Below are 27,001 nucleotides of genomic sequence, written 5' to 3'. Positions count from 1 at the left end.
TTCTATAGTTTGACCGGGAGATATAACATTCTAACTACCTCTAAATGTTTTTACATAATTACAATTTGATCTAGCAATGATTAAATTATGGTTGTTATTCGAAAGCAGGAAATTTGCTGCATCATTGAGTTGATTATGCATAGTAGATATTATTGTTTTCCTTGACCAATTGAAAAACAAACAGGTATTAATGAACAAATTCTAAAAACTATCACTCCAAGTATCATATATATAAACTTCATATTGGTTTTATTTTCCTTAAAAAAATATTTTATTAATCAAACACTCTTTTATTCTTATGTCAATATTATGTTAATGAGAATTATTTGTTGGTCATGTGGCATACATAAAATCAGAGACATGAACGATGTACTATATGTCCATATTTCATTTTATTGTGAAATTTATCATACCTTATTTTAATATCCGTGCAACGCACGGGCAAAAAAAACCTAGTAGTGTACTATAACGAGTAAAATGTGTATTGCGAAAATAAAAATCTTTATCTAATGGGAATATGGAATATATACAAATCCTATTATTGTTGGCGAGTTGATTTCCTGTTTCCCGAAAACAAAAGATAGGAAAAAAGATATTATCATTCACCAACCAAAGACAACCCTAAGACACCATCCACCGCCAACACCAACACCAACCAACACAAACAAAAGATAGTAATCTTGGCATTTAACTATATCAAAACCAATCTGAAACTAATCCTACAAACAACAAAGATAAGGGCATCGACACAACAAATCTGAAAATTGAAAAAACAGCACATCAAACAGGTTGTTGTCGGTGACGATGTGGGAGGAAGGAGGGCGGCATGAGGGAGGGTATTTCGGGTTGGCAGATCCGGCCTTTTTGGCAGATCCGGACGAGGACGAAGACCGGTTGGAGAGGAGGGAGGCTGTCGGGTTGTCGGATCACAAAAGTTGTTACCTTTATCAACAACAACGGTAATAATTCGATTGCTTCTGCAGGTTAGTGTCATCGGATCTATCTAACGTCTGTATTTGCCAAAATTAAATCCTTGTTTTTTTAATTATTATTTAGATTTCTGCATCATCGAATCTATCTATTTGCAGGTTTGAGTCATCGGATCTCTCGGTGGTTGTAGCAAAACTGCTTTATAGGTTCGTATTGATGCTTTCATTGTTTCGCCGACTCCAAAGATGTCAACTTTATCAATTGTATATCTAATCAGATGGTTTTCTATCACTAAAGTTGTTATCTTTATCGACAACGGAAACAATTCAAATGCTTTTATACAAATCTGGGTAGCTAATACTATCGATTTGTGTCAATTGAGATTTTATCACTCTCGAAAACTAGTCCCTTGCGTAAAAAAAGGATTTTTGCATCATTGGATTTTATAGAATTCAATTAAAATTTGCTTCTTTCAAACAATTTCCGTGTTAAATCAATTTTAGGATAAGAAAAAATCCAAGCTTTAATGCTCTTATACCCCATCTGATTTATCTTTTTTTTTTTTGTGCTGCCGATGAGGCTACTATTTGCCGGCTTGGATTCAATAGGTACCTTCTTTCCTTCACTTTCTAAGTTTTTTTTGTTAGAAGATTTTATTTTATTATGAATTTTATGCCGTGATTGAACCAATATGATAAAATTCCAATCCTTTTTATCTTGTTGCAAAATCTCAGGATGTGCGCGGATTTGCTCTGTTGCATCATGGGATCGTTCTATTTTGCAGGTATTCTCTCCACTTTCCACTTTGTCGAGTGAATTCAATTAAAGTTGTGATCTTTTTTACTTCTCTTATGTTTTTTTTTTTCTCCCCTAAGTCCATGTGCAATTTTTGTGTCCATGTGCAATTTTTGTTTTAAATCAATAGTGGTCTTCATTGTATGGTGCACAACCTATGATTCTTGCGTATTAAATCTGACATAATCGCTTCAACGTTACGTATTTCTAGAATTTTTGTATAGGGTTCTTTATTTTACTCTTCAATTTATTATCTCCATTAGTTATAGTTTTCATTCCCTCTTTGACTTTGGTGGTCGACGAACTCATTTTGACCATTAGTTTCTCCAAAGTTAAGTAAAGATATGGAGTACAACGCAAATGTTTTAGCAAAGATATTATCCTATTATCAATTTCAAAAGTTTTTACTATTGTACATTGCCATAAAATTACTGTCAAAGTCCGCATGACCAATGACTTTCCATGAGGATATTTTAAATCTAGGTTACCAGGTTCGGAGTTCGGACCCACAAACCATGAACTGGTTCGGTCGAACGAGAACTGGGTTCGTTCGCGGCCTGGTTCGTTGGGATGGGCGAACTCAGTGATATAGTGACATAGTGAAAAGGATTGATTACCTGTGCGCCATTGAAGAAGCTTGACGGAGCGAAGGGGATGAAGATGACTCTTTTATCTTTAATTTATGTTTACGAGGGAAGGGAGAATATTGATTTTTATATTGCTTTTACTAGAACTTTACTCGCATGGGGAACTGTTAATGTGACCGAGTGAATGACAGAGCAGCAACTTCTCTTTTAAAAATAGCCCGCATAATATAGGTGGTCGGCCCAATGTGTATGTCTTTTTAATTTCTTACTTCTTTTAATGGTTTGACAAGTGTGAACAACAAGCATACCTCTTTGACTTCTCTCTCACCAAGAACTTCAATAGGCTACTAGTATTAAATATGGAGCCTTTTTTTTTTTTTAGAAAATGTCATTTATCTTTTTGAATAACTTATTTTAAACATAAAACTTGTTAACTTCACAATACCCTTTGAACCAAGTTCGAGATAGGTAGCGATCTACGTACTCGAACCCGTTCTTCGAACCGAGCCGAATCCCGAACCATGTAACCTAGTTTTAAATGGACTTAGAGTAATTTCTACTTGTACCCCTTATAGATAATTTGTACCCTATCATTTTTTGAGTAATGGAATCCCATATTTGTAAGTTCTTGTTTAGCATTTGATAGAGGTGGCAGATAGTGTCCCTCCGACTTGCCCATAAATGGATGAAAAGGCTAATCTTTCTTTCATTTATTAAGTTTTTTTTGGTGGGATTCGACTTGGAAAAGATTTGACCTTGATTGATTATTTAGTATGAGTTACTATATGGTATTGATTTGAATCAATACAACAACAACATCAGAGCCTTAATCCCAAAATGATTTGGGGTATTGATTTGAATCAATATACAAGTAAATATTGATTACAAAGTGTAGAAGTCTATATTTATATACTAATTACATAAAGCAAATAACTAACCAATTTATGTGTTAATTCAATTTTAGGATAAGAAAAATCCCAAGCTTTAATGCTTTTACTGATCTTTTTTACTTTGGATCTTGATTTAATTGCTCGACGAGTGTCCGACATGTGATATGTTGTCGTGATATGTTGTAGATATATCTGGAAGAGTTGTGGTTAACCTTGGAAGACTTGTGCCTTCGGAATTCCCTAAACCTCAAAGATGTCAACTTTATCAAACTCTAGATCTATTCAAATGGCTTTCCATAACAAAAAGTTTTACTTTATCAATAACAACGGAAACAATTCAAATGCTTTTTTTTTTTACAAAAACTAGGTATAAGAAAAATTCGTTGAAATTCTGTTAGTTTCTTGCATAAAACAAGGATTTTTGCATCATCGGATCAATCTATTTTGCAGGTTTGTTTAGTGAATTCAATTAAAGTTTGCTTCTTTTAATCAATTTATGTGTTGAAATTCAATTTTAGGATCGGAAAAGTCCAAGCTTCAATGCTGTAACAAACAATTATTATATCAGGTCCGGTTATAGAAGCATGTAACAATTCTATATTGCTTCTTGGTCCTCGTTTTTGTGGCAAAACTGCCGTATGTTCGTATTGAAGTTTGAATTTTGTAAAGTTTACTTTTTTTTCCGAATAAAATTGAAGTTTGAATTTTGTTTGATGAGTTTAATTAAGTTTTGTAGATTGTTCTAAAGGATTTGCTCAGTGAATATCCTGATATGATATGTGTGGTATGCAGATGCTCCTTTTTTTTGTTGGGCATAATTTTGATGAAATTAAAGTATTAAACACAGTCTTATTACTGTTTTATAATTTTAATTGATATTTATGTAGTTAATTTACCCTTAAAAATTCGTAAGTAACTTCTGAATTTCGAAAATAATCCGCAATGTTCCGTTTTTATGAATCCAAGAGTCTTTTGTGTTGGTGCGCTAAACTTTAGGTAGTTTTGGTTGTTTCATATGCAAATTTGTGTAAGGTAGAAAAATCCAAGCTTTAATGCTTTTACTGATTTGTGTGTATTGTTATCTCACTTTCCTAATAGCGCTGTGTACACGTGATCTACAATGCCAATCTTTAAAGCTCATTGTTAGGACTCAACAATATCACCAATACACATGGTGATGACTCAGTACAACATATACTCAATAGTTTTATTTATTTATTGCACCAAACGTCATCACTTAAGTCTTTTGATTTTCAAAAGTGTGTACTATTTTGCCTATGGTCGTGACATGCAGTGCCCAACTTTCTTGTACTAAGCATTTTTCTCTTTTGTAAAACCTCAGGGGAGGATCTTTTAGTGGTGGAAAGAGTCAATTGTCGGCCTTTGCTACAAAGGTAAGCTTGCTTTCCATGTCTAAAAGGATTGCTTTCATTCGATAAAGTGAAATGACAAAGTTGTATATTCTAATTCAACTAATCGTGAAGTACATTGAGCCAAATAAATGCACTATTCTATTTTTTTTTGTTTACTCCTATTTCTATAAACAAGTCGGATTGTTACTTAGCTTTCCCTTAAGCACAAGGTACTCTTAACGCAGTAGTTTCGTTGCATACTAGTAACTGGGTGGACTCGATAACAACCTTTGTTTCCATAGGATGTTAAGTTGAGAGACACTTATTGTTTGAAATGCTCGATTCTTGTGAATCAAGGTAGTGACTACCTTTAAGCTGTGAAGTTACAAATCCATCAAATATTCATTGACCCGAAGATATTTTAAAATGTTTTAGCAAAGATATTTTCATATTATCAATTTCAAAAGTTATTACTATTGTACGTTGCCATAAAATTACGGTCAAAGTTGACTTTCCATCTTAGATTGAGAAGGCGCACGGCGCGGCAATGGGTCCTGCCTTTTGCACGCGAGGCGCAATGATTTTTCAAAATAACATCCTTATTTTACAATCAAATTTTGTAAGAGAATAGTCCCTTTTTGTTTTAAAGAGAGCTAACATGTTTTTAAACGTAAAAATTAAGAATAAGGGGGAGAAAAGAAATGTAAAATAAAAGAATTTTTTAAAAAATATGACATTGCACACTAATGCGCCTTCGTGCACTTCACTAGTTGCATTTTCTGCGCTTTAGGTGGGCCTTTTGCACTCCATGGGCCTCAAAGTTCCATGAGGATATTTTAAATGGACTTTACTTCTACTTGTGTCACTAATTCTTGATTTGTACCCCATCATTTATTTGAGTAATTAATCCATGTGTAAGTTTTTGTTTATCATTTGATAGAGGTGGCGGATGGTGTTCCTCCGACTTACCCATGGATTTGCCCTTTCTTTTGCCCCGTGTGTAGGTTAAAAAAAACGCCATCTTTCTTTCATTTATTAAGTTATTTTGGTTGGGTTTTGACTGGAAAAGATTTGATCTTGATTTTTTATTTAGTATGAATTTTATGGCATGATTTGAATCAATATACACGTAACTAGCCTTGTAAAATCTTTTTTTTACTCAAAACTCAGGATTTGTTGAATTAGATCATGGGATTGCTCTATTTTTCATATTTTTCAGGTATTCTGTTCACCTTGTTGAGTTAATTCAACTGAAGTTATGTTTGTGCTATTTCTCTTGCGTATTTTTTTGTTCTCATATCCATGTGCAAATTTTGTTATTTTTGGTATTAATATTGGTCTACACTCGATAATGCACCAACCTATCTATCTATTACCGTAGCTCAATTTATTTAATAGTTCTTCATCCATATCCAATATCTAATCCATCTTTATCTATCCCATTATTTCATATTTAATCCATTTGTATGGTTTCTTCTCTTTTCTATTAGTATTCGACTAACTTCTTCTAGTGGAGTAATAATGATTCAACTTATCAAAAAACTTAATATTATATAGTTCAATTATAACAGTGTGTATAACAAAGCAATAAAATGGATAATAATGCATAATAAGTAGTAGCTCGGCAGGCTTAACCGCGTGGGAAAAAGCCGTGACCCAAGGAATGGTGGTTCAACGTATCCAAAATAGGAACGTTAAACACTTTTGGCGGGTCTCCAAAGACCCACACCATTCCCTGAGGAGCACCTACTATAATCCTAAAAAAAATATCGAGAACATATAGGATTGTAATTAATCGTCTAAAAGCAACTCTCTCAGCTTGTCGAGAATTTCTTTGACCTTCGGTCTTGAACGAAGGTCTTTGTTAATGCAGCGTTTAGTGAGTTGGACCAGGTTCATCACTTTCTTCTCTACTTTCGTCTTCTTATCTTCCGTCTTGTTACCTTCTGTGAGTAGTAATCCCGGTCTAGCGAGTTTATTATCATCCACACTCAAGGCATGTTCTTGATAGCTTACACTTTTACCTTTTTGCGTTATTACATCTGCATCTCCTCTAAGTAGTTGTAATAGTATAGTGCCATAGGAGTAGATGTCCCTTTCAGCACAAGCCTTTTCTTTCGTTTCTTTTTTTCCTGTAATTAAAAAGAAATTAGAATGTCAAGTAAAATTGTTAAATGGGCCAAACTAGTCAAAATTTTATTTGGTCAATTTCGGATCAGATTTTATGGATGGGCCACGAATCAGGTCATGGGTCAAACCTTGTTTATTTACCACTATTTTGTCGAAAAAAAACTTCTTAAATATTACATCATATTAATATCAATGCTATTAGTATACTATTATACTTGTCAATCAACGTATTTCTACACCTTAAAATAAGAGTTATTTTTATGTATATTATTTTCCAGTCTCGTTTGGTCCAAACCCGTAAAAACCGGACATAGAGGTTTAAGTGCGATTCCACTCCCCTACTATTCGGTTCGTTTGTTAGTTTGGGTTGGTCTGGTTTAAACCCATAAAAATCGAACTTAAATGATTTTGGTTCATTTCCATATTTCTAATGGAGCCAAATACTCATTACTCTTTGGTTACGGATATAATGGAATAAATCAAAACGGCTAAATAAAGTGGCTGCCCTTCTTTCTTTTGTGAAGTAGTGGCATTTCGATGTAGTATTCGACGCAATTTTCATCTTGGGTCATTCGGAAACCTCCTTGTGTCCCTAACACAAGGGTAAGGTTGCCTACATCCGACTTACCCCACCCGCATTTTACATCCGACTTACCCCACCCGCATTTTGCGGGAGCCTGTGGTAATGTTGTTTAAATAGTTTCGGTTAGACTCCTATAAAGCATAAAACCTATAAGCTTGCCTACATCCGACTTACCCCACCCGCATTTTGCGGGAGCCTGTGGTAATGTTGTTTAAATAGTTTCGGTTAGACTCCTATAAAGCATAAAACCTATAAATAAAGAACAGTTTAACTTTCTTCGTCTATTTAAGCACGTGTTCGTCCATGGTATTTGGATACGTAACCGTTGTAGACACACCTTTAAACGAAATCAAGCTAAGTTGAATTTAAGGTAATTGGTGTGGGTTGTTTTATGCTGGAATTTGGTGGGGAGATATGTTAAATTTGGGGCAAATGATGTTCTTTGAACAAGTCATGAGATGTCGAAACTCGAAAGATATTGATTGTAAGTTGGGATTTGGTTTTGAAATGAGAATGAGAATTAAGTTTTACCCTGTTGAAGTATGAGACTTTTAGTGTATTCTAGAAGTTTCCGGAATATTCTAGATTTATCCGGAATGTGCTAGAATAATGTAGAAATATCTAGAATAGTCTAGAAGAGTCTAGAAGAATCTAAAAGAGTCATGTATGTTCTAGATTTATGTAGAATAACCTAGAACCTTCTAGACATGTATATAAGTGGTAAGGAACTCTAGAGAGTTCCGTGTGTAGGCCACTCTAGAATGTCCTATTCTAGAGTGTTCTTAGGATGTAGGAGAAGGAGGGGGAGCTCTATAAATAGAGGACCTCCTCTCCCATTTCAAGAACCCAAGTGAACCCAAGTGTACCCAAGTGTATCCCAACAAATTCACAACAAATCAGTACACAAACTAAATCCTTTAAACTAAACTCCAACTAATCAACCTTCAACTAATCAACTAAACAAACAACTAATCTCCACTCTACTTCTTATACTCCCCCATACACCAACAAGTGGTATCGAGCCCATGGTTGTCAAATGCGGGCGATGATATTACGATCCTACCTCATCCGTCCCATAAAAAAAATCACAAAAAAAAAAAAAAAATCATTTGCTTCCTATGATAGAAAAAAATACTCTTCCCACACACAAAAAAAAAAAAAAAATGGGCAAAACGCCCGAATGAAATTGTTGATGGTCATGAGCCAAACATTTTATTCACGAAATAGGTAGCAAAAACAAAAATGCTAACCCGAAATCCGGGCAGTAAAAAAAAAATGACCCGACAAAGGTAACCAAAAAAAAAATTCGGATAGCAAAAGAGCTAATTCGAGGAGGGTAGCACACGAGTCTAACCCGAAATTAAACCAGGGAGGGTAGCACATGAGGCTAACCCAAAATCATACAAGGGTGACAAAAAAAATGTCAACCCAAAAGAATTATGGGGCGATACAATGAGACCCCAAAAACAAAGGGCATAGACCCGACAAACACAAACAAGAAAACATGGACATCGACCCTAAAAAATCGGGACAAAGGATCCCGCATCCAAGCAAATTTAAACATGAACAAAAAGCAACATCAAGGGAGGAGTACATTAAACAAAATTCAAATGACGGAGAATCAAAGAAGCAAATTATAAACATAATTCAACAAAAGCAAGGGAAGCAAAACCAGAGGAGGAGCCGCATCAAATAAGGTGCAAAGTACAAATATCAGAATTCCGAATTGAAGAAAACATGATACAACAACAAGATGTACAAGATTTTCAAGATCATGGGGAGCCGCTACAAACATGTTTCCGAAGACTAAGAATCAAGATTTTTCAAGATTAAGGGGGAGTGTTGGAATATTAATCTAGAAAAATCTAGAATATGCATTAGAAATATGCTTTGTCTTGGTTAAAATGTCAGCTAGTTGGAACTCGGATGGGCAATGGATAAGTTCCACTTCCTTTTCTTGCTCGGCATCTCGAAGTGCATAGAACCTCACTTTCATGTGCTTTGTCTTGCTGAAGCACACTGGATTCTTCGCGATGGCGATTGCTGACTTGTTATCCACCATAACCGTGGTTGCTTCTTCTTGCTTGTAGCCTAAGTCCTGAAGTATTTTCCTTAGCCATATTACTTGATTGACTGTGGCTGAAGCTGCCACGTACTCGGCTGGGCTGGGCTGTTGACTGAGCTACGATATCTTGCTTCTTTGAATTCCATGAGAATGTTCCTAAGCCGAAAGTAAAGGCATAGCCTGAAGTACTTTTCATGTCATCTACCGATCCTGCCGCCCCACCGTTGTCGAGTACGCTATTAATCTTGGATTGTCGCAAGGTAAAAATACTCCAAACTCTAGAGTACCCTTTAGATATCGAAGTATTCTCTTCGCTATACCCATGTGAACCTCACTTGGTTTGCTCATAAATCTTGATAATAAGCTTGTGGCGAACATAAGATCAGGTCTTGTAGCTGTGAGGTAAAGTAAGCTTCCAACCAAGCTTCGGTATTGCTTGAGATCAACTACTTTTGACCCATCATTTTTGGATAGCTTCCCATTCAAGACCAAAGGAGTAGAAACCGGCTTACAGTTCTCCATCTTGAACCTTTTGAGGATTTCCCGAGCATACTTAGTTTGAGAAATGAAGATTCCATCTTCTGCTTTGGACTTCCATGCCAAGGAAGAAATTCATTAAGCCCAAATCCGTCATTTCAAACCTTTTCTTCATCTCCTCCTTAAATGTAAGGATCATTTGGGCATTGTTTCTTGTGACAAGGAGATCATCAACATAGAGAGAAAAGATGAGAAGATCACCTTGTTTTTTCTTTACGTATAGTGTATGCTCATTTTTACTCCTCGTGAATCCTTGCTCAAGGAAGTAAGAATCAATCTTGCTGTACCACGCCCTTGGAGCTTGTTTGAGGCCATATAGAGCCTTTTTCAGCTTGCACACCTTTTCTTCATTTCCTTGTGTGACAAAGCCGGGAGGTTGCTCGATGTATATCTCCTCCTCGAGTTCTCCATTAAGGAAGGCAGATTTGACATCAAGTTGATAAATTTTCCATCTTTCTTGAGCAGCTAGAGCAATAAGAGTCCTTACCGTATCATGACGAGCAACTGGAGCAAATGTGTCTCCATAGTTTGCTCCAGCTTGTTGGGAGTACCCTTTCACGACCAATCTTGCTTTGTACTTATTGATTGAGCCATCTGGATTCATCTTTGTTTTGTAGACCCATTTCACTCCAATCACCTTTCGATTCTTGGGTTTGTCCATTAATTCCCAGGTGTTATTCTTCTTTATCATGTTTATTTCTGTCTCCATTGCGTCTTGCCACTCTTTGTACTTGGAAGCCTCATCATAGTCTCTTGGCTCCTCAAAAGAGAAGTAGCATCTCTCACATTCCTCTTCATTCAGTTAATAACGGGATTCTCGCATAAATTTCGGAGAGATCTTTCTTACCTCGAGGTCCCGTAGCATTCTCCGAATTGTCGTTAGAGGATGGAGAGTGTGTATGCATTGGAGTTGATGGAGGTGTAGGAGGATCATTATTGTTGATCGTATCATCATCACCTTCTGGATGTCGGTGATCAGGAAGTAGGATCACATTTCTTTCCACCTTCTTTTCTTCCCAATTCCATATTGCATCTTCATCAAACTCCACGTCTCGGCTTATCATGATCTTCTCCGTATTGAGATTGAAAATCCGGTAAGCCTTTGATTTTGAGTCGTAGCCAAGAAATATACCTTTCTCTGCCTTATCATCAAGCTTGCTCCTTTTTTGCGCTGGGACGTGAGCATAGCAAATTGAGCCAAACACCTTTAAATGCTTAGCTGTAGGCTTTTTACCGCTCCAAACTTCTATTGGAGTTTTTCCTTAACGCCTTTGTTGGAAGTCTTGAGCGAGATATACGAATGTGTAGACAAATCGGCCAAAATTTCTTCGGCATTTTCTTTTCGAACCAACATGCATCCGCCATCTCCATCACGGTCCTATTCTTTCTGGATACCCCGTTTTGTTGTGGAGTATATCCTGCGGTGAGCTGATGTTCTACACCTTCATCTTCACAAAACTGGTCAAATTGTGAAGAAGTATATTCTTTCCAGCGATCGGATCTAATCATCTTCAGCACCCGCTTTGATTTTCAGCGAGAGCTTTGAATTTTTGAAAGACTTTTTGTTTCATAAAATATACCCAAGTCATTCGAGTAAAATCATCAATAAACAGGATAAAGTACCTGTTTCCAAGATGAGATAAAGTTCTTTGAGGACCGCATACGTCTGTGTGAACAAGCTCTAGCTTTTTACCCCCCCTCCATGCTTGGCCTTTTGGAAATGGCAGGCGGTGTTGCTTTCCAAGTTGACAAGGCTCGCATAGTTCTTTAGTTGCTTGAATCATTGGAAAATCCCGCAGAACATTCTGCTTGTGTAAGTCGGCTAGTGCACGTAAGTTGAAATGTCCGTACCTTCTATGCCATAGCCAGGTCTCCGCGGCGTGAGCGCGATATGATGACTCTAGGCCATACTTCCATTTCAAGGAGAAACTTTTATTTTCCATGGCAACTTTAGCAATCTCCTTATTTCCGGGGTCATATATGGTGCAATTATTATTTGCAAAGACTAGTGAATAACCATTCTTGATCATTTGTGCCACACTTAGCAAATTTTCAGCAAGATCCGGGACAAGCAGCACATCTTTAATGTATTTTGTACCCCGCTTAGTTGGAACAATGATCGTACCTTTGCCCTTCGATGTCAGAACTTCGCCATTCCCCATTCGTGCCGGAGTTTGGATAGAAGTATCCAACTCGCTGAAGATGCTTGAATCATTCGTCATGTGACTTGTACAACCACTCTTTGCTTGGCCGGCATAGAAGAGGTGCTCATTATTAACGCTACTTGAATAATGAGCTTGGTCCTTGGACTCCATTTGTTTTTGTCTACAATCTTTTTTAAAGTGCCCATACTTCTTACAATGGTGACATTGGGGCTTGCCTTTGAAATAGCAATTCTTTTCTGCATGATTATTCTTTCCACAAATGCGACAAGGAGGAAACTTTCCCTTTGATTGTGACATTTGTTTATTGCCACCATCGTCACTTTTCTTCTTCCACCCTCCTGACCGCTTTTCTTTATGTGATGACTTGAACGCATCCTCGGAAGAAGATTCTTCAGTCTTGAATTTTTGATCATAGGCGAGTAAGGATCCAAGTAGCTCGGTTACTTTGAGCTTTGAAAGATCCCTTGATTCTTCAATAACAGTGACAATCATGTCGAACTTTTTGGTTAGGGCAACAAAATAAAACTATGGCTTCCGCATCAAACACTCTATTACCCGCTCCTCTAGATTTTCTAGATTTATTTAGAGGAGAAAATTACGACCATTGGTGCATTAAAATGAAGCTCTTCTTAAGAGCAAATGCACTATGGGAGATAGTAGAAAATGGTCCCCAAAAACAACAAGAAGGTGTTCCAACAACCGAAGCCACCTTAAAGAAAATAAAAGAGGATGAAATAAATGACGCCAAAGCCTTGTGTTTCATCTTTAATACCGTTTCGGAGATCATTTTTCCAAAAATAATGTGGGCTTCTACCGCAAAAGAAGCATGGGATATACTCCAAAAAGAATTCTATGGTGATGAAAGGATAAGGGCATTACGCCTTAATGCCTTAAGAAAACATTTCGAAAATTTGAAAATGGGGGAGAATGAAGACATAATAACCTACACTTGGAGAGTAATGAAGACAATTAACCAAATGAAAATATATGGTGAAGAAGTCGCTGAAACGAGGATTGTGCAGAAAATTCTCACAACTTTGACAAAAAAATTCGACATGATTGTCACTATTATTAAAGAATCAAGGGATCTATCGAAGCTCGCCGTGACAGAGCTAACTGAATCTTTACACGCCCATGATCAGAAGTTCAAGACTCAAGAATCTTCTTTCGAAGATACATCTTCCCATGAAGCAGCCAGGCATTGGGAGGAAAAGAAGGTAGAAACAAATGTGACCTTACTCCCTGACACAACCAACAACAATGATTCTCCTATTCCTCCATCAACTCCTAAAGCACATTCTCCATCCCCGAATGACAATGTGGAGAATGTTACAGGAGCACAAGGTAAGAGAAATCTCTCTGAAATTTATGTAGAATGTCTCTCCATTCAAGATACAGAAGAGTGCAAAAGATGCTACTTCACTTTTGAGGAGCCAAAAGAATTTGATGAGGCTTCCAAACAGAAGGAGTGGCAAGAACCTATGGAGAAGGAGATAAATATGATAGAGGAGTTGGTTGACAAGCCAAGAGATCGAAAGGTAATTGGTGTAAAATGGGTTTATAAAACTAAGTTGAATCCTAATGGCTCTATCAATAAGCACAAAGCAAGAATGATCGGCAAAGGATATTCACAACAAGATGGAATTCACTCCGAAGATACATTTGCTCCAGTTGTTCGTCATGCTACCAGCTCGAGGAGGAGACGTACATTGAGCAACCTCCGAGTTTGGCGATACAAAAGAAAAAAGAAAAAGAAGAGGAATGTTCAAGCTAAGTGTTACACCAAAAGTCTCAAGGAGGAGTGTTGAAGTATGAGATTTTTAGTGTATTCTAGAAGTTTCCGGAATATTCTAGATTTATCCGGAATGTGCTAGAATAATGTAGAAATATCTAGAATAGTCTAGAAGAATCTAAAAGAGTCATGAATGTTCTAGATTTATGTAGAATAACCTAGAACCTTCTAGACATGTATATAAGTGGTAAGGAACTCTAGAGAGTTCCGTGTGTAGGCCACTCTAGAATGTCCTATTCTAGAGTGTTCTTAGGATGTAGGAGAAGGAGGGGGAGCTCTATAAATAGAGGACCTCCTCTCCCATTTCAAGAACCCAAGTGTATCCCAACAAATTCACAACAAATCAATACACAAACTAAATCCTTTAAACTAAACTCCAACTAATCAACCTTCAACTAATCAACTAAACAAACAACTAATCTCCACTCTACTTTTTATACTCCCCCATACACCAACATACCCTCACTTAAATTTAATATCTAATATTTATCACACATATACAAGTATAAAATATAGATTTTATTAAATTTAAATAACATGGATTCTAAAAATGAATGTTTTGTGGGAGTGGGTAGTATAAGAAGATAAATTCATATTGGAATTTTAGACTAAAATAGCAAACAAATAATTTACCTTCGAGGAAGTATCCAGGCGTTCCTATGTCTCCCTCCTTGTTGAACTTAGTGGCTGCTCCAAAGTCAATGAGTTTTACCTCATCATCCTATTGGGGAAAAATAGAGAAAAAGAAGATTTTGTTAGTATAACTCCACTTTTGCATAACAATAATAACAAAAAATATGTTACTTTTATTCATTAATGATTTAGGTGGTTCAAACTTTAAGGGTCTTCTGGATGTCTAGCTAGAGAATCCACATGGTACCTTACATTAGGATTTTGAACATTACAATAAACTATTGAAATGATGTCTAGGTTAAGAATCCAGATGATGTTGCACTTTAGGATTAGCGTTATACAGACAAAAGGTCACTACAAGTTATGTCCACAATCAAATCATGTTAATTGCTAATAATCTAATATATGGCGTAGACCAATAAATAAGTGAAACTTATTTCATTGTTTGGATTTAGATGAATTAAACTCCAAGCCATGAAAGTATTGTGAATCCTTTTCTTCAATATATAACACTAAGTGTTCTGGGTGCGGTAGGGGACTTAAGTAGTCGCTATGAGGGTTAGTAGTGGTTATGGGGGCTGGGTATGGATTGTGTTGGTTAGGAGAGGCAGAAAAAGTGGCAGCAAATAGGAATGAAGGCACGGTGGTAACTGGTAAGGGGTAGAGCGAAGTTGCCGGTGGCGGACGATCATTATGTTGCCTACGTGGGTGTTTTGTGGTGGGGATTGAGTTTGATGGCTTCCTTTTTATTCCATTGCATTTTCTAAACAATCAAAGAACTAACTCAAAGGTCTTGTTCCTTTCTTTTTTCTCCTTCGTTGATTCCATTCTTTTACCAACCACCTCTTGCTTTCGAGGGATTTGTTCTTTTGGATTAGGGGTATTAATTGTGGGGGTATAGCTTAGAAAAATGGGAAACATAGACATTGGTTTTTAGGGAAGAAAATGGAATCTAGCTTTAAACATTGGTATATGAGTTAGCACAATTAATAAAACTAACAAATAACATAATGTTTTACATTACTTAGTGATACGAGTACGGAAGCGTAAATAAAATAAAAAGTGTTGTGGAAGGGAGTCGAGCTCGTGCCTCTCGGTTTGGAGGGACGAGGTCAGTTACTTACCACGATATTTGACTAAAAACCGCCGAGTTTCAAGTCAATAAATGCTTAAAACAGCGACGCCAATCGTTGTTTTAAACGAGATTTGAAAGACCGTTCAAATCTGATTTTGTGATCAAATCTTGATTGTTTTCTAAGATTTCTATATTAAACTTGTGGAAAATAACAGCTACAATCTCTGCTATTTATAGCAGTTTAAAACTACTCCTAATTGAGATAAGAAAACAAGTTTCTTTCTGTCTCAAGACTCCAGCTCTTTTTCTTCTATGGATCGAAATCGATCTTTTATTCCTACGGCAATCTTATTTTTTATTCCCACCGGCAATATTCATTGCTTAATTAATTAACTACTCCTAACTCAATCCTAGAAGTTATTAATTAAACAACTTAACAAGAAAATCCTAATGTAATTAGAACTCCCTTCCCAAGTTGTTGCGTGCTGCTACTGGGAGTCGGTCGGTCGACTCCTGTTCCCTTAAAGTGTTCCCTTGTGTAGTTGTCAAGTCCAAGCTAATTTCCGCATCCACATTATCCAAGACCGTATCACTTAGTTTCGTGGTTGAATTCGATAACAAAGCTTAAGGGCCCTAAAATTTGAAACCTCAATGGGTACCACGTAAAAATTCGATAACAAACTTCATTTCTAATTCACCCATATTGTAGAATTCATCAAATACAAGTGTTTATACAAGAGAGGGAGTTTCACATCGGAAATAGCTGTAAATTCGAAAGGTTTGGAGAACGCATTGCTTTATGAAAGGGAGGAGGGAGCCCTGATGTCGTGATGGTTGTTTTACTGAATCCCAGCTCCAATTGTTTTGACTATACAACATTGTGGAAAACCTAGGTAGAGCGGTAGAGGTAGTTAACTCTTAATTTTGTGTTCAGTAGTGTTTGTTAGTTTGTTAGTTTGTCTATGTGTTAGGTCTATAAGGTCTTGTGTTTCTTTCTCCTTTCGTGTAGAGCTTCCTATCATTGGTAATGTTTCCAAAATTTTGTAATGACTGCTAAAACCTCCTACAATTTCAACAGCCACCATCTCTTGATCCTCCACAACCCACCCACCATTTCCCTCCCTACAAACATAACATACCCAACTTGATAGCTGCCATTTGGCCACCATCGTGACTTCCTCCACCATCGCCATAAAATACACCTGGCTCAGATTTGTATGTGGACGACTGTCCAGAAAGAAGGTTAGTGGCAATTTACAGTGCGTGTGTGTGCGCGCGCCTGTCTGCCTGGCTGTGCCTTGGTTAATGTTGTATTTCTGAGGAGGTAATCTAATCTAATCTTTATAGGAGATGGTTTGATTTAGTTTTTTTTGTTGGAAATGGAAGTAATATTAGAATAGGCCTAAAGGGCAAGCACCATTACAACCAAACCCTTTGTCATACCATCGACGCAGCACACAATTAACAAACAACTACACATTAACAATTCATTACATCAATTCATAGCCGGGCTCGTTGTTTGCACCAACCCTATAAGCCTCGGTCTACATTCCTCTTTCACATTTCGAAAACTCTGATTGGAATTTAGTTTTTTGTTTTAAATTGCTATAAATGCAATATTGTTGTTCGTCATCAGTAACTTTCATGGTGTTTGTAAAAACTAAAATAAAAATAAACATATGCTGCACGAACCTGTGTAAGCATGATGTTATCCGGTTTTAGATCGCAGTGAGCTATGCGTAAGTTATGCATATGCTCCATTCCTTGAGCCACTCCGATTGCAATTTTAATAATTTCTTCCAAAGTTAACTCTCCACCTGATCCAAAATCGTCACAAAAAAAAATCATTGTTAATTTGTAAATATTTATTAACCATACAACAATAATAAAAACAATGTGTTAGTACCAACATAGGTTGGGGTCGGCTAACATAAATCATCATCTTTGAATCAGCCAATACGTTCAAAGGTAAATAAACAAAGGAAAAGAAAACAGAGAAATGGTAAACAAAACAAGTGAGTTTGTAACTAATATGAAAATTAGAGAAGTGTGAAAACCAAGTTTAAAGGTTAAATCGTCAAAACAGATTTGTAAAATATATATTGACAATTTGAAATTTGAAATTTCGGATCGGGTATCCTATTCATAAGTTGAGTTGGGATCGGATATCCGATCCGTACTCAACCCTACCCGCAATGACTATCAATGACGATGAGAGTATGAGGTAAGTTTTCTAACTACCTTTAATTGCGGCAGTCAAGTTTCTATGGCAGAGTTCCAAGAAGAGGTAATTATAAGCTTTATAATGACAGCTCCCTCTAAATTTGATTATATTTGGGTGCTTGAGTTGGTTGATAGTATGTAGCTCCACCTGAAAGAAAATTAGTAATCAGGTTAAAGTGTATTATACCATAATAAGAGGTTGAAAAAATTGTATTGTTGTATGGCTTAAAAACATGCATCACCGTATACTGTTCAAGATCTTTGTCATTATCTTTGGATCTTTTCACGGCCAAGGATTTCTCGATTTTGAAGATTTCGCCAACAGCTCCTGAAACTGCTGGTGTTGCGTTTTTTTTGATTTTTGAGATGATGGCGACCATTTGCTCTTGTGATAATATTTCATCTTCTAATTCTTTTTTCGGAGGCATCTGCATGAAAATTAGGTACTCATCATTAGGGCTGAGCAAAAAAAGCCGATCCGAATTTTAAAACCGAATCCGAACCGAAAACCGTTTTAAGGTGACCGAAAATTCGGTTTTTTTCCGGTTCCGGGGTCCGAACCGTATTTTTTATTGTTGAATCGGAGCGGATACGGATCTCACTAAATCGAAACCGGTGCCCGGTTTTCAAACCGGTTTAATAAAAATTAAAATTTTCAAAAAAAAAAAGAAAAACACGTGGACTCCAAACCAAATATGCGTAAACCCAGTTACCCAACTCCAAACCCAACTCTTTTTCATTTTTCATTTGAGACCACCCTAATTCCTAAACCAAACGCAGCCTTCCTCTTCTCCTCTTCTTCTCTTCAAAATAACTCCAGATCTACCATTAATTCACTGGAATTTTCGAGCTCTTAACTACTAAGGTTTGTATATTCATCCTTTTATACATCATATTGATCTTTTTTTCGTCTTTAATCATATATTTTTACTGTTTTGATTGTGTATTGATTGTATAATTGATTCGGATTTTACTTTGTTTTTCATTGTTTCGGTCTCGATGATTTGTTTGTTTCGATTTTTATGTTTTAGTTTGATTGTATAATTGATTCGGATTTTACTTTGTTTTTCATTGTTAGGGTTTATAGATTTGCTGTTACTGTTTCCGATTTTTCAAATTCATGCATCCCCACTCCAATATTCCTTTTTATTTGCTTGATAGAGATTTGTAAATTGGAAGTGTTGACATGTCGATTTGCGCGACTTGAGGTTGAGGGCTAAAGCCACATCACGATTTTTATCTTAATGGTGTCTAACTCTTAACATAACCGCAACAACATTCATGTTTGTCACTTTGCTGTGGTCTTGGCGTTCTTGATGGTGGTCTTCTGTTTTTAGAAATAGTCTCTAACTTATGGATTGGTTGATCAATTTATTGTAGATGTCATCGAGTTTAGCTACTGCTTTATTATCATCTAAAGCTTCAAATTTTTTTGTAGATGTCATCGAGTTTTGATGAGAATGACGATAATGAAAGGTTGATCAATTTGGATGACAAAAGTGAAGAGGATGAGGTTCAAACTTCTCATCGTCGAGCTTCACAGTCTCGAAAGAATAACAAACCACCCAGACCTCCTAAAGTTCCAAGTACAAGTCAGGGTGAGTCTTCTTCTCATAAAAGAAAAAATGCCTCAGAAGTTTGGTGTCATTATAGTAAAACTGACGACCCTAATTTTGCTAAGTGCAATTACTGTAATCGTAACTTTGCGTCCTCTTCCAAAAATGGGACAAGTAATTTAAGTGGTCATACTGTTAGATGTCCAAAAGCGCCAGCTAATGTGGATAAGAGACAAAAGTTGATCAATATTGAGACGACCACTATTATTAATGATGATGGTTCCGCTGAAACTATCAGTGTTCCAAAAGTATGGACTTTTAATCACGAAATTGCTAGGAGATCACTTGCTAGGATGGTAATTGTTGATGAATTGCCTTTTATGTGTGTTGAAAAAGACGGATTTAAAGGTTTTTGTAAAGACATGAACCCTCAATTTATTATTCCTTCACGATTCACATTGGCTAGAGATTGTTATGCTCTATTTATTGAAGGAAGAAAAAAATTGTATGATTTCTTTGGTCGACTCTCTTCTCGGGTATGTCTCACCACAGATGCTTGGACATCGGGTCAAAATTTAGCCTATATGTGTCTCACTGCTCATTTTATTGATGATAATTGGGTTTTGCATAAAAGAATCATCAACTTTTGTCAACTTTCTGGTCATTCGGGTAAGATAATTGGTAAAACTGTTGAGAAATGCTTGAGTGAATGGAACTCAAAGAACATTTTGACAGTCACGGTCGATAATGCTAGCTCCAACGATGTTGCATTTGATTATTTGAGGAGAAAATTTAATAACTCAGAATGTGATGTTATGGGTGGGAAATATTTACACATGAGGTGTGCGGCTCATATTCTAAATCTGGTTGTTAAAGATGGCTTGCATGATCTTGAGAATGCAATTATTAAAATCCGTACTCTCTGTAAATATGTGAAAGCTTCACCCGCTAGAAAGGAAAAATTTCAAGCTTGTATTGTGGAAGAGAAAATAGAGTGTAAGAGTCTTGTATGTTTGGATGTTGAAACTAGATGGAACTCCACTTACTTAATGCTTGATATTGCGATAAAATTTAAGAAGGCTTTTGGGTGTTTGCTTGTAAAAGATTCTAATCTTCAAAAGGAAATGAAGAAGGTTGGTGACTACCTTACAATTGATGAGTGGAAACAAGTGTCTTACTTTTTGCCTTTCTTGAAAATTTTCTATGATGCAACATTAAAGCTGTCCGGTAGTCGTTATGTTACTAGTAATTATTATGTGGAGATTATATTTGGGGTTGGTGAAGTGATTTCTCAACATCTTAGTCACAAGGATGAAGGAGTTCAGAATATGGCTTCTAAAATGAAGTTGAAGTATGACAAGTATTGGGGTAAGATTGAGAATCTCAATTTGCTTTTGTTTGTCTCTCTTATTCTCGATCCAAGATATAAAATGACTTATGTGGAATGGATGGTTAAAACCATATATGGTAATGATAAAGGCCGTCTTCTCGCCATGAATATTACATACTTCTTTGAGACTTTCTTTGATTTTTATGCTTCCTCTATTCCTAAAACTTCAAACAAACAGGCATCTAGTTCTTCCACCACTACTAATATATTCCCCCAAACTAATAATCAAGATGATACATTTAACTTTGGTGCTCTCTTGGGGAACAAATTTGAAATGGAAATGGGTGGGGCAGAGAATGAGAGTAAAAGTGAATGGGAGAAGTATTTGACTGATGATAGGGAAAGTAGGCACTCTACTCTTAATATTTTGCAATGGTGGAAGGATAACCAAAAACGATACCCTATACTTGCTAAAATGGCTCGGGCCATTCCCGTTTCTACGGTGGCATCAGAGCCCGCTTTTAGCACGGGAGGTCGGGTTCTTGATTCGTTTCGTACTTGTTTGAACCCTAGAATGGTGGAAGCTCTTATATGTGCCCAAGATTGGCTTCGTACCTCCCATACTCCAATGATTATTGAAGAGATCTTATTTGCGATGGAGAATATTGAAGAAGACAAAGGCAAGTTCGTTTTTTATATTTCAATTGCTAACTCATTGTTTTGTAGTTGTTTTTTTACATTTCAATTGTTAACTCATTATTGTGATGTGTTAATATGAATATCTAATTTTTGCTTTCGTTTTCCTTAAAAATTGTAGATATGGCGGATTTGGTGTTACAACAACCTCTTATGGTTATTGATGAGACGGATGGTTGATGTCTTCTTCGAAGATGCAAGTTTTTTATTCTGTTTTGGAGTTCTAGATTATGGACAATTTGTTATGTAATTTGTTACCTTTCAAGTTAATTTGTATGTGTTTTACTTTATTTGTATTTTAGGACTTCTTTATGTATAAAGACTTCTTTAGGTATAAAGACTTATTTTAAAATTGTATGCATGAACTTAGGTTTTTAAAAACAAGTCAGGGGTTTCCGGATTCGGTTTCAATTCTCAAAAAAAACCGGTTTATTCGGTTCGGATTCGGTGCAAGAAAATGACAACTTTTAAAACCGGTTAACCGCTCCGAATTGCAAAACCGGTGCGGTTAACCGCTTTTGCTCAGCCCTACTCATCATGTTTATCTTATATCATTAATTGTATTTCTTTCTTCTTCTTGTTAAGCCTTTGGAATTGCCAAGAAGTACTTGAACATATATATTCTCCAAACTCTTGCATTCTTATTCTATGTTTTTCAATGTAACTAATTGTTGATAGAATAAACGATTAAACACAAATAAGGAAAATATTAACTCGACACTTTCTAAGGTTTATTCTTTCAATTCTTTTTGACAATTATTTTGTTTAATTTAGTTACTATATATATGCAAAAATATTTAGTTAAAATGTAGGATGAGACACGTACCTTTTCGGGCTCGGAAAAATGTGAGGCTCCTAATATTTGTTACCTGTAAAAAAAGGAAAAACAAACTAGCAACAAACAGTTATAACGGAGAATAAAACAAGATAAACAAAAAGATTATGTTATCAAGGGAGAATAAAACGAGTTAAACAGAAAGATTATAAAGAGTGAGGGTGTAGTTGTAGTATGTAGTATGTTGTTCCTGTATCCTGCAAAAAAAGTTTGAATATAATTGGTGAGATTTACTACAAAACTATTTAAAATGCATATGTAAAATCATCAAATTACTACACAATTTTTTTGTTGTGTATTCGTCTCGACCTAATTTTACCAATGAGACTCTCAGAACTCGTTAATTTCAGGTCATGTCAGTAACATATTTTCAAGTCTTTCAACGTTTGGAAAGTGTAGATATATTAACGAGTGATGAGAATAATTCGGGTTAATTTAAGAATTAGGTTATTCAGTTTTGTGATAATAAGCTCAACTCAAACTGACTCACTCGTGTGTGTCAACCCTTTAAAATAAATGGGTTGTTAAAGCATTCGCAAAGGCAATCGATTGCCTCACTATATACCTTCTCTTTTCTCATATCGGGCTCCCCTTTGTTACATCAACCTTCTCATCATTTGGGAATCTTACTTTTAGGGGAGGTCTCCCAAAAAATATAGGTCACTTTTTGTGTTTATTTGGAGAGTTTCCCAAGAAGTTGTGAGCTAGGTTGCACGAAAACGGACACGGGGATACGGCACTTGGAAATTTTTTGGACACGGACACGGCAAAAAAAAATCAATATACATATTAAAATAAAGGGAATTTGATGAACATTATGACCAACATCTAAACTTTGGTCAATTGAAGGCTACAAACTCGTAAAATAACAACACAAATATTATTGTTTTATACATCAAAATCAAACATGTCTTACAAATTACAAAGATCCAAATTACAAACCCAAATTTAAATAAACATTCAAGTCTTACAAAAATAAATAAATATTCCAAATTACAAACCAAAGTTCAAATCTTACAACACCATCAAACATCATTACCCAAAGCATTATCATCAAACTCACCAATTTCATCATCACCAAAGAGCATTATTTCCATGTCGGGTTCATCAAGAGAAAGGTTAAGCCAAGATTGAGGCAAATGTGTAAGACTGTAAGTATCCTTATGCTGAGGGTGGGACGCGTGGACTGTTTTAGTGTCTTGTTTATTTATTTGCATTAGGATCCAGACAATGAAGTATAAAGCCATCAATAAACAAAGGGCATTGATTTTCGCAGTACACATTTTACTCATTAGAGTACACATTTGACGGTTTTACCCCTTTCATTTCTACGGTACTACCAAACTTTGTACTGCAATAGAAAACTTGAAAAAAAATCGCCAAAATCATCAACCACCCATGCCGCCTTCACCAAGCCTTCCCTTCTCCAGTGAACAGCACCAGCACCTCGTACCTCCCCTGACGGGTGTCATCGTACTACCTCGACCACCACTAGCCGACCTGTACAAACTAACACCCTCCATCCCTCAAATCCGTATTACACTTTTTCGCACCACCGCAACTCCCTCCTATCCCACCGCCCTGACGTCCCCATTCATTCACCCCGACTGCCGCGACCAAGCAGCGGTGGAAACCCTTCAACAACCGTCACCTCAACCCTAATTAACACCATAACCATAAAACAATAATTTACTAAAATTATTATGGAAAAAGCATCAGTTTGTTTGTTCAAAAGTTTACAATCAAGAAACTAGATATGTATGAGTCTATTCTATATTTAATTTCCATCTATAATTGAAGAAATTGATTGATTTGAGATGGCAAAATTGCTTGGAATTGAGAGGAATTGGTTTACTGTTCTTTCTAGTCTAATGGGAGTGAGGGGGTATCAAATGGAAACTATTGCGGAAATAGTATACTACGATGAAAAAAAAAAGATCTTTAAAAATAAATTACGTTAAAATGATACTTACAATTAACAATTTCACAAATGAATTACACATCAATTGACAGCAGTCCAAAACGTAATCGAGCAGTACAAACAAAACAACAAAAGAAGCAATCAAGGATTCAAGGTCAATACAAAAAAAATAAGCAATCAAGATTCACAGATACGTCTAATAATTTCACTAACTTGAAATCCCAAAATTAAATCCTAATTTCTCATTCATAAACCCTAATTTCCACTAACAATTAAAATGATACTTACAATTAACAATTTCACAAATGAATTACACATCAATTGACAGCGGTCCAAAACGTAATGGAGCAGTACAAACAATACAACAAAAGAAGCAACCAAGGATTCAAGGTCAATACAAAAAAAATAAGCAATCAAGATTCACAGATACGTCTAATAATTTCACTAACTTGAAATCCCCCAAATTAAATCCTAATTTCCCATTCATAAACCCTAATTTCCGCTTACAATTAAAATGATACTTACAATTAACAATTCGGGCGACGTGGACGACGAATGACGATCTGCGCGGTGGTTAACGGTGAACGGCGCGGTGGTTGACGGTGGTGATTTGTGCGTTGTGACTGGTGAGTAGTCTATGGTGTGTTGTAGTGGACTGGTGTGTTACAATGTAGGGTAGTGATATATCCGCGGCGGGCGGCGGGCGGCGGGCGGCGGGCGGCGGAGTCGACGGTGAGGTGTGGAGTGTGATATTTACCTTTCCCTTTGTGTGTGTGTGTGTAAACTGGAGTATTGAGATGGCGGTTCTAGAGTTATTATATATAGGGTAGTGATATATCCGCGGGGAAAATGTACACTTCCACGGGGTTTGTTGCGTGTAAGCCACCACTGCCCTTATTCTTCTTTTGACTTTTAATTACCTAGTTTCTTACTTTTACTATGGGGTCCACTATTGTAGTATTTAAAGGACAAATATTTTTACTTGTGTTGTTTTCCTGGTATAATCTTATCTATATTAATACAAAAGACAATACTCAATTCTCAGCGCGCCACGTCATTAATGCAGTTTTTTTTTTTAACTCTGTTTTAACCTGACATCATTTTCTGTATATGAGATATGTCCACTTACAAAATCTTAAAAGTAGAAATGGCTGCTAACTAGTGTAACTTAGACTGAAGGCTGGAGACATTTTCCGGTTGAAAATTGTACGAAAATAAGGACAAACCTTTATACGAAACAAAAGTGATCGAATTGTTGTGTTCACTAACTACCCACTGCCGTACATCGTACCTACGACTACTAAAATTCCGAAATATGTCCATGTCCCAAATTCTAAGTCCTATGTTAATGGTTGACTTCATAAAATTGTAATAGTATGTGTGTTGTATATGTGCATCTTGATTAAATGATTAGTCTTTACTAATCTAATATTACCCATATTATACATCCAATTAAAGGGTGCTTTCCCTTTTAAAGCAACTCAAATGTAAAACCAATACTCCATTGCCATTCATTTCACTAGTTGTATCATGAAAAACACACCCTGAATAACAATGATAATATAATGTGTAAGCAAAGCATTAAACAAACAGTTTCTAACCGATTGCAACCCCATCGTTTTAAGACACTTATAAATTCTCAAGTTCTCGTCTATTTTCATTAAAAAATCAGCATCGTTATTTATACTCTAATACAATATCTTGCCTTCTCGGAGGAGGACACTACTAATCCAAATAATACATACGATAGTGGTGCTGAATATTCGGATCTTAATACAAAATATTTGCTCGCACTGGCAGATTAGCGGGCTGCAAATAGGAGTTGAATTGTTACATACTTGCCGAAAAAGGAACAAGTAGGGGTAAAAAAAAAAAAAAAACAATCACAAGATACAACCACCTTAAGATCCTACCTTTGATTAGGGGTTACAACTTACACTACCAATTTTACAATAAAAAGTTCATTAAGTGAAAGTGACTGATAAGTTTGCCGTGTTTTAGGAAAGCTACCGCATTCTCATTCAAATCCCTTGCCATTTTGTCATACATTATGGTCCTCTGCTCCATGTTCGAGATGGGAGCACACCCGTAACCAAGATTCCGTAAGGTTTTTATCACTTCTCAATCATCTCACAAACCTCGGATATTTATTTCTTTCTAGTTAACGCACGAGATCTTGCTTTGCAAAAGACGATTTTTCCACACAACGAATCAAAAAAATTCAACTTACTTATTAAGCCAGGCTAAACACAAGAAAAGAAAATACAAATATAACAGAAGAAAGCCGATTATAATGTAATCGTCGACCCAATCTAGAACATAATTTATAGTTTGCGATTCGGACATATCAGACCACAAATTTTAAGTAACGGCATGACATCATAGGAACAGAGAGTATACCTTACCCCTACATTGCACCACTCCATGAGTATAGTGTCTGTTTCCCATTACTAAAGGGTTGTGCATGCAGAAACTATGTACATAGATATGGTCCCAACGGTTGGCAAATGGGGCATTGTATATAAGCATTCTTCATGTAGAAAGTTCATGAGATGTACAACTGATTGTGATAGATTCCTAGTGTCCATGAATTTACCTGTTGTTTCTCATTTCATCTAATGTTAAAAGGTTTCTTGGATATAACTTTAGGAACGAAGAGAGAGGAAGGGGTGAAGGGAAAGGAAAGGGAGGTCAGGACAGGACAGAAAATAGATCCCTTCATTCCCCTCCGGTCCTCCCTTCCCCCTTCGCTCCTCCTTGTAACTCTCTTTGCTAACCAAAAAAAGAAATTTTAACTTCTAGCTCCCGTCCCTTTCCCTCCAAACCGCTCCTCCACCAAACCAGCTCTAGAGTGTCCTTGGAGTTTGGATACAAAAATAGGACAAGCCTTGTCCAGTTGTACCACT

The 27,001-nt window shown here is 36.3% G+C and overlaps 1 protein-coding gene across 1 annotated transcript; it reads right to left on the bottom strand.

Annotated features, from left to right (window-relative positions):
* Positions 1-6,079: 6,079 nt before the first annotated feature.
* LOC141591469 (uncharacterized) lies at positions 6,080-24,880 on the bottom strand. Its single transcript, XM_074411811.1, has 6 exons — positions 24,853-24,880; positions 18,000-18,216; positions 17,776-17,905; positions 17,227-17,351; positions 14,460-14,547; positions 6,080-6,686 (listed from the first exon to the last, which is right to left on the bottom strand). Exons 2-6 carry the CDS (start codon positions 18,189-18,191, stop codon positions 6,346-6,348), a joined length of 876 nt encoding a protein of 291 aa, XP_074267912.1. The 5' UTR covers positions 18,192-18,216; positions 24,853-24,880; the 3' UTR covers positions 6,080-6,345.
* Positions 24,881-27,001: the final 2,121 nt, after the last annotated feature.

This window comes from Silene latifolia, chromosome 7, assembly GCF_048544455.1.
Source record: "Silene latifolia isolate original U9 population chromosome 7, ASM4854445v1, whole genome shotgun sequence".
NCBI classification, from domain to species: Eukaryota; Viridiplantae; Streptophyta; class Magnoliopsida; order Caryophyllales; family Caryophyllaceae; genus Silene; species Silene latifolia.
The sequence above is the reverse complement of the archived record's forward strand: the minus strand, read 5'-3'. Positions and strand labels throughout refer to the sequence as shown.

What these genes read in the sequence shown, in the direction of transcription:
- LOC141591469 (XM_074411811.1), bottom strand. Translation starts at nt 18,191, where the DNA reads ATGCAGATGCCTCCGAAAAAAGAATTAGAAGATGAAATATTATCACAA. An exon ending in CTTGACTGCCGCAATTAAAG is followed by an intron (nt 17,352 to 17,775) that starts GTAGTTAGAAAA and finishes ATTTTGGATCAG; the next exon opens with GTGGAGAGTTAACTTTGGAA. An exon ending in ATAACATCATGCTTACACAG is followed by an intron (nt 14,548 to 17,226) that starts GTTCGTGCAGCA and finishes TTTCCCCAATAG; the next exon opens with GATGATGAGGTAAAACTCAT.